At 37.4% G+C, this 13,051-nt stretch overlaps 2 protein-coding genes across 2 annotated transcripts; both read right to left on the reverse strand.

The window, feature by feature from the left end:
- Window positions 1-4,229: 4,229 nt before the first annotated feature.
- LOC126657000 (uncharacterized) lies at window positions 4,230-7,836 on the reverse strand. The gene is made up of 3 exons (XM_050351621.2): window positions 7,219-7,836; window positions 6,695-6,883; window positions 4,230-4,370 (listed from the first exon to the last, which is right to left on the reverse strand). Exons 1-3 carry the CDS (start codon window positions 7,477-7,479, stop codon window positions 4,230-4,232), a joined length of 591 nt encoding a protein of 196 aa, XP_050207578.1. The 5' UTR covers window positions 7,480-7,836.
- Window positions 7,837-8,169: 333 nt separating this feature from the next.
- On the reverse strand, window positions 8,170-12,365 carry LOC126656428 (TOM1-like protein 5). Its single transcript, XM_050351001.2, has 10 exons — window positions 12,248-12,365; window positions 12,061-12,178; window positions 11,906-11,990; window positions 11,737-11,835; window positions 11,554-11,667; window positions 10,564-10,721; window positions 10,342-10,417; window positions 9,721-9,806; window positions 8,966-9,148; window positions 8,170-8,744 (listed from the first exon to the last, which is right to left on the reverse strand). The coding sequence occupies exons 2-10, from the start codon at window positions 12,162-12,164 to the stop codon at window positions 8,387-8,389; spliced, it is 1,263 nt and encodes a 420-aa protein (XP_050206958.1). The 5' UTR covers window positions 12,165-12,178; window positions 12,248-12,365; the 3' UTR covers window positions 8,170-8,386.
- Between the last annotated feature and the right edge of the window lie 686 nt (window positions 12,366-13,051).

The raw sequence follows: 13,051 nt of genomic DNA on the forward strand, positions 1-13,051 counted from the left end.
CGGTGGATTCTTCTCATGCAAGAGTTCGATGTAGAAATCCGAGACAAGAAGGGTACGGAGAATGTGGTGGCGGATCACCTTTCGAGATTCGAGAATCCGGAACCAATTCCTATTGGTGTGGAGATTAATGAGCGGTTTCCGGACGAAACGCTTATGATGATTCGGGAAGTGGAGACACCATGGTATGCCAATTTTGCAAATTACCTCTCATCGGGAGTCATGCCTCCGGACTTGACATCCCACAAAAGGAAGAAGTTCTTATTCGATGTTAAAAGGTACTTGTGGGATGAACCTTTTTTGTTTAAAATATGTGGTGATGGAATGTTGAGACGATGTGTTTCCTTGGGGGAAATGATGCCCATTTTGAGTTCATGTCATGAGACCGGACATTATGGTTCGGCTAGAACCGCCGCTAGAGTGCTTGAGAGCGGGTTCTTTTGGCCAACTTTATTTCGTGATGCCAAAGAGTTTGTTGACCATTGTGATCGGTGCCAACGTGTAGGCAACATCTCAAAAAGAGACGAGATGCCTTTGACTTCGGTTCAAGAAGTGGAGATATTTGATGTATGGGGTATAGATTTTATGGGGCCTTTTCCGGTTTCATTCAAAAACCAATACATTTTGGTATGTGTGGATTATGTTTCAAAATGGGTAGAAGCGGAGGCTTTGCCCACTAATGATGCTAAAGTGGTGTTGAGTTTTCTTAAGCGGCTAGTGAATCGGTTTAGGACTCCTAGAGTGGTTATTAGTGACGGTGATTCGCATTTTTGCAATCGGAAATTTCAAGCTCTTATGAGGAAGTATAATGTGCATCACCGGGTCGCCACACCTTATCACCCCCAAACGAGTGGCCAAGTTGAGGTTTCGAACCGTGAATTGAAAAGAATTCTCGAGAAGACGGTGAATGGATCCCGGAAAGATTGGTCTTTGAAATTGGATGATGCATTGTGGGCGTATAGGACGGCCTACAAAACTCCACTCGGTATGTCACCATTCCGTATTGTTTATGGGAAGGCGTGTCATCTTCCTCTAGAGCTTGAGCATAGAGCGTATTGGGCTATTAAGAAGTTGAACTTTGACTTCAAGAAGGCGGGGGAAAAGAGATTGCTTCAATTGAATGAGTTAGATGAATTCTGATTCATGGCATATGAGAATGCCAAGCTCTATAAGGAGAAAACGAAGCGATGGCATGATGCTCACATCTCCCCAAAAGTCTTAGAGGTTGGTTCGTTTGTACTTCTTTACAATTCACGCTTGCGGTTGTTTCCGGGAAAATTGAAATCTCGTTGGAGTGGCCCATTCAAAATCCGGAATGTGGCGAATCACGGTGCGGTGGAATTGGAGAATTCTAAGGGTGAAACTTTCAAGGTTAATGGCCACCGGTGCAAACCATATCTTGGACCCTTGACGAATCGGGTGGAAGATGAGATATCTTTCACAAATCCTACATGAGTCCACCGTGAGACGGTCGAGCTTTCGACTTTAAACAAGCGCACTTGGGAGGCATTCCCAAGAGGTTCGATTTAAGGTTTTTGTTGTTGTTTTACCTTCTTTAGATTGTTTAGATATTGTTTTTTGTTAGTTTTATGTCTTTTTGTTCGAGATAACGCCGGTGTGTTTGGTTTTGGTGCGTAGGTGTGGCGAAAAAAGAAAAGAAAAAAAAAAAGAAGTCGAACTCCCCTTGAAGAAGGAGCTCGAATCGAGCAAGCTTGCTCGATTCGAGCTACACAATTCTGATTCTCAGAATTGTGTAGCTCGAATCGAGCTACACCAGCTCGATTCGAGCTACACCTTGATAAGGTATAGCTCGATTCGAGCTACTAAAGTATAAGGGGGGGGGGGGGTGATTTTTTTAAATGTTTCTATTGGTGGAATTTTTTAGCTCTTGGATTGATGAGGTGTTCAAATCTTGGCCTTCCAATTTAAAACACACTTCACAAGGATCATTGACATGGCAAGATCTTCACCTCTCTTCTCATATTTATCAAATCTTACCATAAAAAGAACTCCAACACTTCTTCTTCTCCAAATTCTTTTCCCCAATTATCAAAAACTCCATAGCCAAGACCTCCATTCTCTTTCTTCTAGCAAAAATTTTCCAAGCTCTATCTCCACCAATCTCAAGCCAAACTCAAAACTAAACACACTTCCAAACACCCTTTTCCCTCCTCTACAATGTCTCGGAATACAAGAGCAAGCCGAGCCTCCAAGCAAAAATCCATACCTCCTAGTGAGCAAGAATTTCAAGTTGAACTACCACCACAACCTATCCGTTCATCGAAGAAAACAACCAATTTCGGGGCTCTCTCACGGAAATACAAGGCACCCTTCGAAATCCGCTCGGTTAGTGAGGGTGAACGCTATGAGAAGCTTATGGAATTTGGTGTCACCGATGCGTATGAAATTTGTTGGATGACTATGGAAAAATTGGGCATTCATGAGAAGTTGGATGATCTCATTCATTCCTTTTTCTTGATAAGTTGATAAGGATACCACATGAGCAATGCGAAGCACTCACATACGAATTCTTCACTACAATTGAGTCCACCACTGACACTTCTATTACCTTTCGGTTGGATGGCAAGGAGCAGGAATATTCCATGATCAACCTGTATCAAGATTTTGGGTTAACCGACTTAGGGATGAAAGAATTGTCGCATAAAGGTGATTTTGATGCAAACGTGATATGGAACAAGGAATCGGGGAAACCAAGCTACGACTCACACTTTTCCAAGTTGAAAGAGGTTCGGGATATTGCCACCATAATCTTGCTTAAGTGGTACAGCTACACCTTCTATGGACGCCATGAGCATCACAAAATAGCACGGTCGGATTTGTTCCTTTTGCAAGCTTTGAATCACTCAACGGAACGAGAGAAGCAAGTGCATTTGGCGTATCGGTTGATAAAGTTGCTTCAAGAGGAGCCTAAAGCCCAAAAGAAGAAAGGATTTGGATGGTTAGTGTTGTTTTTGGCACGAAAAGATCCAGAGTTTGATGAAAGCAAGTATCAACTTCAACCGCCACGAATGATAGACATGGATCACTTGAGCATCGGAGGGTATGTGCGGAAGGAAAGAGTTGTGGGAAGGTACAAGCATGATAATTGGGTGGAAGCACATCCCGGCGAGCCAATTCCGCCTAGGTTGCGCGCATCACTAAGACAAGAAGTAGAGCCGAGGCGACCTAAAGAGCCGGTGCGACGGAAAGACAAAAATGCGGCCGGAACAAGCGCCGAAGGAGGAGCAATACCGGAGGGCGTGCAATGGGAGCCTCCCGCTCCTAATGTGGATACAAGGAATGACTTTGAAGCCGCCCAACTCCAATTCATGGAGGATCAACACAAGATGTGGGCACGTATGGAATATCGCATGACGAGGCTTCATGATAGACAAAGGCGCCACGAGGAGAAATTACGTGACTATTTCAATGCCCCGGGGGCGCCGGCTTATCCATCTCCAACTCCATCGCCCGAACCACCGGAATTCGACTAAAACAAGATTTGCATTTCTCTAACTCAACTCATACAATTTTGCTTTATATTTCTTACTTAGGGACTAAGTTCGAAATAGTGTGAGGAGGGTTAGTCAATTGTATGTCGTTAGTTGAAATTTATCTTGTTTTATGCTTTAGTGTGTTTTATTTTGCTTTATTGTTTTAGTTTGTGTTAGTAGTCTAGTTGTCGAGTCGCCTCCGCTAAAGCTTTGTTATGTTGTTTGGATGTAATCTCTTGTCTTGAAATCATGTTTTTGGAAATGAGACTTTATGCAATTTTTGGAAATTTGTCAACAATTAGTACCTCCCGGTTTATGAATGTCTAAATGCTTTTGTCTAGTTTAAACAATTTATGGTTGATGCTTGCTTAATGAAATGCAATGGAATTAGACATGTGTAGTTAGCATTCAAAAACGAATCTTAAAATGGTATGATTTTTGGGTATGATCGAGGTACTTGACTCGGATTCATGATATGTGTTTTGAATTGAAATTTTTGTGTCACTTGGAGTATGAGCATATTTTGGCATGAATTCATAAGATTTAAGCATTTGAGCATGACACCATTTTTGCTAAATTTTGAGAGCATTTTGAGCCTAATTTATTATTGTGAGTGTCATTTTGTGCCGGAATTCTTAGAATTTGCTTAGTGTCCATTCGAGATTACATTGTTGAGTGATTAATGATTAGATGAATATGACAATAGGTGTAACCAATTCTAGAGACCACTTTAAATGCCTACCTTGTACCTCTAGATAGCCAAGTTGGGCCTAGACCTTTGTTGATATAACCGTATTCACATACCAATCTCGTCTTCCATTTCCACTCTAAACACCCGAACTTGACTTGAGAACTAGTGTGAGGAGGTTGAGGTAGTAGCTTGAAAAAAAAAAGAAAAAAAAGTTTGAACTTGAACTTATAAGAGAGTTTTATGCCTAGAAAGTAAGACAAGAAAGAAAATCAAAACAAAGAAAGAATAAAGGAAAAAAAAAATAATAAAAAAAAAAAATAGAAAGCAAGAAAAGAAAAAAGAAATAAAGGCATTCAAATGTAAAAAGAGTTCAAGTGTGTTAAAAAATCCAAGCTAGCCCAAGTTTTTGGATATTAATGTATTATCTAGTTTCAAGTCAAGTTTAGCTTAAATATTAACTTCAACCTACCCCGACCTTTGGCCAAGTTACAACCCGTAAAAGTCCATATGATAATTATTGATCACCGAGCTAAGTAGTGGAGTCTAGGACTAAAAGCAAACCTATGGGAATTCCGTGTTTTGTGTGCTTCATTTCTTTACCTTAAACACTTGTGTGTGAGAGCGAAATCTTGTGAGATACTTTTGCTTGTGTTTTATGGTTATGAGTGATTGCCATTGTGTTCATATTCTAAGATTGACCAAATGCTCGCATGTCCCTTAAGTGATAGTACTCTCGTGATTGCCGTTCGAAAAGAATTGTCAAACTTTTGTTTTATCTTGAGTGCCATTTTCATATGTCTTATCTATTGCATTCTTCATTTGTTTGCATGAATCATGAGTTGTTGACATTAGAGAATTGCATTTGCACCTTTATCGATTGGGAGTACTTTTGTTGACAAGTAGTCGGTTTTTGCCTAAGTTCATTTCTTGCTTGGGGACAAGCAAAGATTTAGTGTGAGGAGGTTTGATAGGAGTATTTTACTCCTATCTTTAGTGTCGTTTCCGCATGCTTTATTAACGTTTTATCACGGTTTTATGGTATTTCGTATGCCTTATTACGTGTTTTAGTATTTCAGGTACTTAGGAGCATTGCGGAAGCATTTTGGTGCAAAAGTTGGAAAAGACGACAAAAGCGATGCAGAAGCTCATTTGCAAATCTGAAAAGCTGACCCCTGGGCACTAATTGACCAATTCGGACTAGCTAGAAGCCTCAAATGAACTCGTGATCTTCATGAAAGTTAAAGTAGACGTCCTAAGCTTTCCAACGGTTCAAGAATCGACTTAATCGGACATTTCTACACCGAGTTATGAAGGTTTGAAGATCGAGATCCGGAGCAGAAAATGGCAGCTCGAATCGGGCTCCTCATTTAGCCCAAGGAGCTCTATTCGAGCTTGGGCTTGCTGGAACGGGGAAATCTTAGTTCAAGATGCAACAAGGCTTTATTAATTTGCTATTTTGGGCCCAACACATGTGTAAATGAATGTTTGTCTTTTTCCTTCTTTTGTAAGTACTATATAAGGGGCCTTATCTCTATTTTAGGTATAGAAGATTTTCCTAGACTTTATTCTATGATTGTACTTTTAAATCTTCTCCTAATTTTAGAAATCCCTAAGTTTAGTCCTTGCCTTCTTCAATAGAATTTCCAGATTTTCATATTTTCCTCCATTGTTGAATACTTAAGCTTTTTCTATTGAAGATTTATTCTCATTTTATTATTGAAGTATTATCTTATTGAATGTTATTGGCTTGGGTTTCTACAAAGGTAATTAGATCTATCTCTCAATGATTTATTATTGTATTTGCTTGATGTTTGTTGTTTTAGCCATGGTTGGCTAAAACCCCTTTGTTTGGGGGTTGAAATGAAGTTTAGAAATGTATGATTTGGGTTAGGGTTTGGGCTTATTGTTGTTGTTCTAATTGATTTCCCTAATGCTTGTTTTAGATTAGCTACCTAAAGCATGATTCTAGGTTGGTTAACACTTTGAGAGAAGGTTAATTAATTGGATAGATCAATTAGGATCCTAATTAATGACACCATGAGAGTGGGTTAGAAATTAGAAAACCTTAGAGTGGATTGTTAATCGCCAATTGGCTTGTTAATCGTGTTTAGTGCCACGAGAGTGGATTAGGCTTGGTTAGTTGGCTTGTTTGTGATTTTATAACTCCTTGAGGCTCGAGAGAGTGGGAGTTATGCTTTAGGAACGCTCGGTTCACTTGTTGAAGCCCTAGACCCGAACCATTGATTGCATGACCTAAGCGTAGTTTCGACCTCCAAACCCCTTTATTAATTGAGTTATCCGTAATTGTTTAAGCGCTTTAGTCTTCTAGAATTGTTGATTCATTGTTAATTGAAAGTTTTGTTTTAGTTAATTGCTATTGTTAAATTGATACTTGAATTCAAATTCCAATTGTCTATTATGCTAAACGAATTGAATCGCAACTAAAGTTCATTCTCATCAATCGCTCTAGATTCACTCCTCGTGGGATCGATTCCGACTTCCGGATTATTACAAGTTGCGCTTTTTGCTCAACATTACACAACGGCGACAAGTCTAAAAAATGACCAAGAAATGTCTTCTTGAAAAGTTCCAGTTGAGTATCAGAAAGAGTTTTCTTGATGTCCTCAATATATTTAAAATTTAAAGGCATAGTCACTCTACAAGTGTAACGATCTTCCGCATCTAACAAGTAGTCCCAGTTCTACAAATATACACAAATGATACACAAAAAATACATAATTAGTAAATCTAAAATACAATATTTGTATATAAAATAATTTTACATGAAAAAAAACATATAAGATGCATATATAATATTTACAAAAACACAGATCTTAGAGCCTACTAATGTAAACTTAAAATGAAAAACACAAATCTTAGAGCCTAAAAAAACACAGATCTAAGATACATATAATATACATAAATGATACAAGGATTAATAAACTTATTTTATAAACTAATCTTAAAATGGAACATGACATTATATATCAAAATACATCTCTTATACATGAAAAATATAGATATAAAAAAAATTACCTGAACCAAACGAGTTGGTTCTTCAATATGCAAGGATTTCTGAACTTTCTGATGATCAGGTACAGCATCAAAAGCCAAACGCCTTCTTTTCAAACCAGTTTCATCCACTTTTTTTCCCTTTGCTTTGACATTCTCAGAGGCAGAAGCAACACCGCTTCCTTCAACATCTTTTTCAGCTTTTTTTACTAATTTCCGCTTCATTTTTACAGGAACAACAGAATCCTTCTTCTCTTTTGTAGGAGTTGATCTTGTAGAAACCATGTTGCTATTTATAGAGAAAATGCAGTTAATAGCAAATGTGGAGCCTAAAACCTAAATGCACGTTACACACTACACTGATAATGGCTAAAAAATAGGAAGTAAAAAGAAAACTGTAAATGAAGAAGGATAAACGATTGAAATCATGAGAGATCGTGTGCGAGAGGGAAGAAGAAAAGAGAGGAATCAGCATAAGTTTGAAAAAACGGTAAAAAGAGCAATAAAGAAGAGAAGAAGTTGAAAATTAACAGAGCACGATACATGTGTGTTTTGCTAGACACGTGTAGGCTTGGGATGAAGGGAGGAAGGTGGTGCTGGCTGAAAACTATTAAAGGGAGCTGGTAATTTGTGAAATTAATGTGGTAAGAAAAAAAAACATATTAATTAACATTGTATTGTCCGAAAATAGAAAGCTTTTTCATGGCTTTTCTGTTATTTTCTCTTTAATATATTCATAGTATGTGTTACGCGCGTTTGCGTGTAGCATACTCTTATTTTTTACACGTGAATGTATATTTATATTTTTTCTTGTTGCTTTTCCTATGAGAGTGATAATTACACTCATTTTACCAACACTTGCTTGTCTTAATATGAAGAAGATTCGAGTGGACCAGTCCAGCAGAGGGACAGCAGAGTAAGCCTTTAATAAAATAGTAGCAAAGTGAGAGTTTTGCATAAAAGTGCAAACTGATGTAAGAAGAAGTGAGAAGTGAAAGTTTAATTAAAAAGCAATCTTACAAAAGCATGATGCGAAGTTGGGCAGCTATAACCTTCTTCTATTTCATACAATCTACCCGTAAAAGAAAAACCACCCGCAATACCACAAACAATACAACAAACTATGACCAAAGATGACTGATTAAATACAAACCATAAAAGAAAAAGAATATTAAAAACAAATATGTTTGTTTCAGTCGCTAAAATCTATGCTTCCGCTGCGAGAACTGCTGGCATTGCGACTGTGCAACGAGAGACCCCTCATGTGCCCAGAAAGAGCAGAACCATCATGTTTATTCTCTTGAAAGAATTTTTCTCTTTCTACATGTTTTGCAGGGGGAGGTGGAATTACAACTGCCGAATGATTTGGAGGGGGAGGTGGAATTACAACTGCTGAATGATTTGCAGTAGCCTCATCTGAATGAAGTGGTCGTATTAGGGGACGATTCAGCCTCTCTCCATTAATCGATGAGCCAAGCATCCCTATAGGAATACGCTCTTCCAAGTCCTTTTCATCTTCAGGCTTTGCACATGCCTTTCCTTTTCGTAACCTGTTGTTGAAGATTGCACCACCAAATATAAATCAATGAACAAACTCGACAAGCTTAACATAATACGAAAAAATGGGTGCGACGTATAACTCGCATCCTCCTATTCTATTTGTAGATATAAATGGTAAGCGAAGAGCTGTGCGTGTCATTTAGATTTACAAGCTCAGATGATCTCTTTCATGATAAAGTCCCAAGCCTAGCAAAGATAACACGGGCATCACCTTCGGAAAAGCTGTTCAGCTTCCTCCTCTTCCTCCTCAGCTTCATAATGATTAAAATGATTTGCAGTTGAAGTAGAATTATCTGAAAATGTAGATCTATCTGAAACAAGCGCATCATGTCGTGCCAGAACCTTTTGGAGCTGTTCATTCAATTCAATTGCACGAGAAACTACTTTTTCATCTCTGAACCAGAAGAGAAAGAGAAAATGAGATTTAGGTTGCATTACTCACTTACTGTGCCTGTATTTCTCTATTAGAAGATGGAAAGTAAAGCTTGGATGAGAAAAGATGAGATGACAATCTTTTATAAAGATGTATATGTAAGATCAAGTATATAATATTTAGAAAGTTCAATGTAACCAGCACAACTTCCAATCCAGCCATATTCACTTTCAAACTCAGATGTATCACCTAGTTGAACAGGCAAGAACCTGAGTTGCGCATCAATTTTGGCTACTGAACAAATTGCAAGTAAACGCGTGCACTGACTTTGCATCCATTGTCACCGGTAATTAAACAGAATGATTCAAAAGTTGAATTTCGGGATGGCTCCAATGAATGAAATGTTAACATTACAAACTAAATTTACAAATAGTTGTAAAATTCTGACTGCAGGCATCATTAAAAAGTTGACCACTTATTATGTAGATTCTTTGCACACAAGGTACCAGAGCTGTCACACTGAAATTTAGAACAAACTAGCAAGTCACTAACAAGAAGCATCCATCTAACTAACTAGAAGGTGGTAGCCTTACCGAGAAGTCATCACGAGATGCATAACTTTCTGCTTTTGGAATGAGCACTGTTCCACAAGATCAAGAGTAAACTCATCCTTTGCTCCCTGAAAAACAAAGTAACTGAAACAAAATGAGAACTGCAAATTGACAATTTCATGAATGCGTTAGAAACAAATTGTGCAATCAGGCATCATTCAGAAAAAGTCTCAATCATTTGTCAAAGCATACAAGAAGCCTACTTGCCCTTCTAATCAACATTCACTGAGGAGGAGTAAGCTGAAAAACATCAGGATATAAATCACATTGAACTTAATACATATGGTCAAGATTTTTTGTGTACAAGAATAAAGAATGCACTAGCAGTATTATTAACTGAGAGTGCCACACAAAATGTTCATGTTTAAGAGTAATATTGGATTTATGGAAAGAGGAGGATCACCTACGGTTGTAGTTCCTCTACTTTTGAGAGATTTAATAGTACCTTTGTGAGATGTAAGATGCACTAAACAAATTCCCAAGCACAAATTATGAAACGATAAATGTCCCACTAAATTACATTATGGTCATAACCAACAAAAATATTCATTTATTTAAATCTAGTTCCAATGCAAAATAAGGGGAAAAAGTGCAGTTATGTACCTCAGGATTTTGAGAATCAACAGCATCAAGGACTTCTTTCAAAACCTCCAGTGCATTATTGGCCTTCTGAATAATACTGTATAGAATAGAACAGATATACTATTTATATTGTTTGCAGGTACAGAATTACTAAGTGATAAGACCTTATGTTTCCAATGAACTATAAATAGACATTGAGATGAATACTCGTATCTATAGATAATGAAAGTTTGAGAAGGATACCTCGATTCTGGAACAGCTCGAGGCTCTGCTTGCTGAGAAACATCTTCATGTCTAGAGGCAGCAAGTTCACCGTTAAGCGTAGTTCTGGTCTTTGCTTGTGAAATGGAATTATCTGTTTGTGTTTGATGAGGTCTTTGAGGAAATTTTACCCCTGCACTCTGAAAAAGCAATTAAAAACCCGTTTAGTTTCAGGAGTTGAGAAGTTAAACAACAACGGGAGTACTTCAAAGCTTTTAGCTATTGTATTACAAACTGATAATACCAATCAATTGAAAACAGCAAACTTAATTCTAGCATGCCTTCCCCATTAGCAGCAGATGTCTCAGCAATGGTACAAGAGTCGCAGCAGGAGGACAACTAAGAAATAATATAACAGTTAAAGCTAAGAGAATGACATTTCTCATATGAAACCTGTATATGATACTGCATGTCACAAGACACAGATTGTGTATCCTATAAAAGGATGGAAATTTGTATGACAATTTTTGAAGATTACATTGATGGCTATAGGTATAAAGTTCCGATGATTGCACCCATAAAACCTTCAAAAAATTCCTAAAAGTAATTCTAGGCTGGTAAAGTTGCTTCTTGACATTTGGAAAGGATCATATAGCTGTTGAATTCCACACAGCCTTAGTGGTGGTAATGATGGCAGGAGCAGTGGGGATTGGAGGTTCTCACTGGTAGTACTACTCCTTAATCAGTTAATTATTGTTTACATGTGAAAGATTGGTGTTATAACAACAGATTTACTGTCAAAAAAGGTGAACAGCTATTGATTTGGATTTAGAGAGTTGAGATGCTCATTATATTGTCAAATGGTCCAAAACAGGCAGCAGCAGTTAAAGAACGAATACCATTCTTTTGCAATTCATGGGAAAGAGACATCCGAGTAAATAGCAACAAACCAATACGTCAAGGTAGTTGAGAAGGTGCCAGATTATTGTAAGCCAAAGAGTGTGAGTTGAAAATGTTCAGCGAAGCACTTACCACTAAATCATAATACGAAGTGTAGTACTGAGGGAACTTCCCAGAAGCACCACCGAGAGATGTTTGCGTAGCATCAAGAAGAAGAAAGATTTTCTCGCGTACAGGCAAATCTGTCTGTGAGAAATGAAGTACATAAGAACGTAGCGAAAAAGTTGGTAAAGTGATGCGGGAGATAAGAGTCACCTTTTTCTTGACAATCTTGACAAGAATAGGCAAAACCCCGGTATCAATCACCTCCTTATGAACAGCTTCTCCGATGTTATTCATCAGCATCTCCAACAACTGCTTGAAACAACGAAGTTAGAGCGGGACATGGTATGAATTAGTGTAGTCTACATAGAAAGAAACCCACCGTGACTGCATAGAGTTGAGCATTCGGATTCTTACTCCCCGACCCCAACCGTTTTTTAATAGCTTTCACCACATCTCTAGCTTGCCTATGGATTAGCATAAGTAAAAAGCATTGTGATTGTGATTGAAACATAATGGATAGAGAAGCTGAAATACCTGTGATCACGGGCTACTGATTCGCATATTTGGATATTCTTAGTCCAATCAACCTCGGAAAGTTTGTCACTTGTTGCAGCGTTTACAAGCTCAGCTGCAGCCATCTGCCACTTTAATTCTGTGTTTCAAAACCAAATTCAGAAAGATTAATAATAATTTGTTACAGATCTCAATGATAAGAAGTTACCTGTGAGAAGGATGAATTTGGATGAATGAATTATTGATGATCTATATTCTTTCTTTTCTCATATACTACTAATACCAGTCGCCCCTTTCTTTTTCTTTTTTCCTTTTTGCCTATCTCCAGCCTGTTCTTTTACTAAATTTATTCATTTTCCAACAAAGCTTCATTTCCCCCCTTCAAATTGCAACCAAATATTAAATAAACCCAATTTCATGGTTTTCAACAAAACCATCCTTAAAACATGCATTTTGGACAAAAACACCTTTAACATAGTTCAAATAGTCAAATAATTTGTTACCACTTCACCTCCAATTACATCGATCATTTTGTGTCACATCGGCTAAGGGGTTGAATAAACTACATTAGCTAAATTGTGGGTGTTTCTATTCAAAATTATAAATTTACTCTTAATTGATATTTTATGCCAAGTTGAGCGGTTAAAATGAACCTTTTTTAGTTAATTTTACAATATTTTTTGTAGGCTTAAAGTCTTAAAAATTCTAAACATTTATATTTTAGGTCAATTCTAATCAAATCTTTTAAAATCACCTCCTTTAACCCATTTTAGAGATTTGTATATTATTTATAGTCAATTTCAAAAGTAATCATATTTTTTATCGACGTGGAAGCCAATAGCATGACCTAAAATTGATCAAAAAACTTATAATTTTTTAAATTAGTTATAATTTATATACATAAACTCAAATTTAAATTTCTTAATTATAATAAGGTTAATGTCGTAATTTTCAATGTCTCCTTTTAGACATAGAATAGTTATATAGATATAAATAGTGTTTGCACCAGCCT

This window comes from Mercurialis annua, linkage group LG7 (assembly GCF_937616625.2).
Source record: "Mercurialis annua linkage group LG7, ddMerAnnu1.2, whole genome shotgun sequence".
Taxonomy (NCBI): domain Eukaryota; kingdom Viridiplantae; phylum Streptophyta; class Magnoliopsida; order Malpighiales; family Euphorbiaceae; genus Mercurialis; species Mercurialis annua.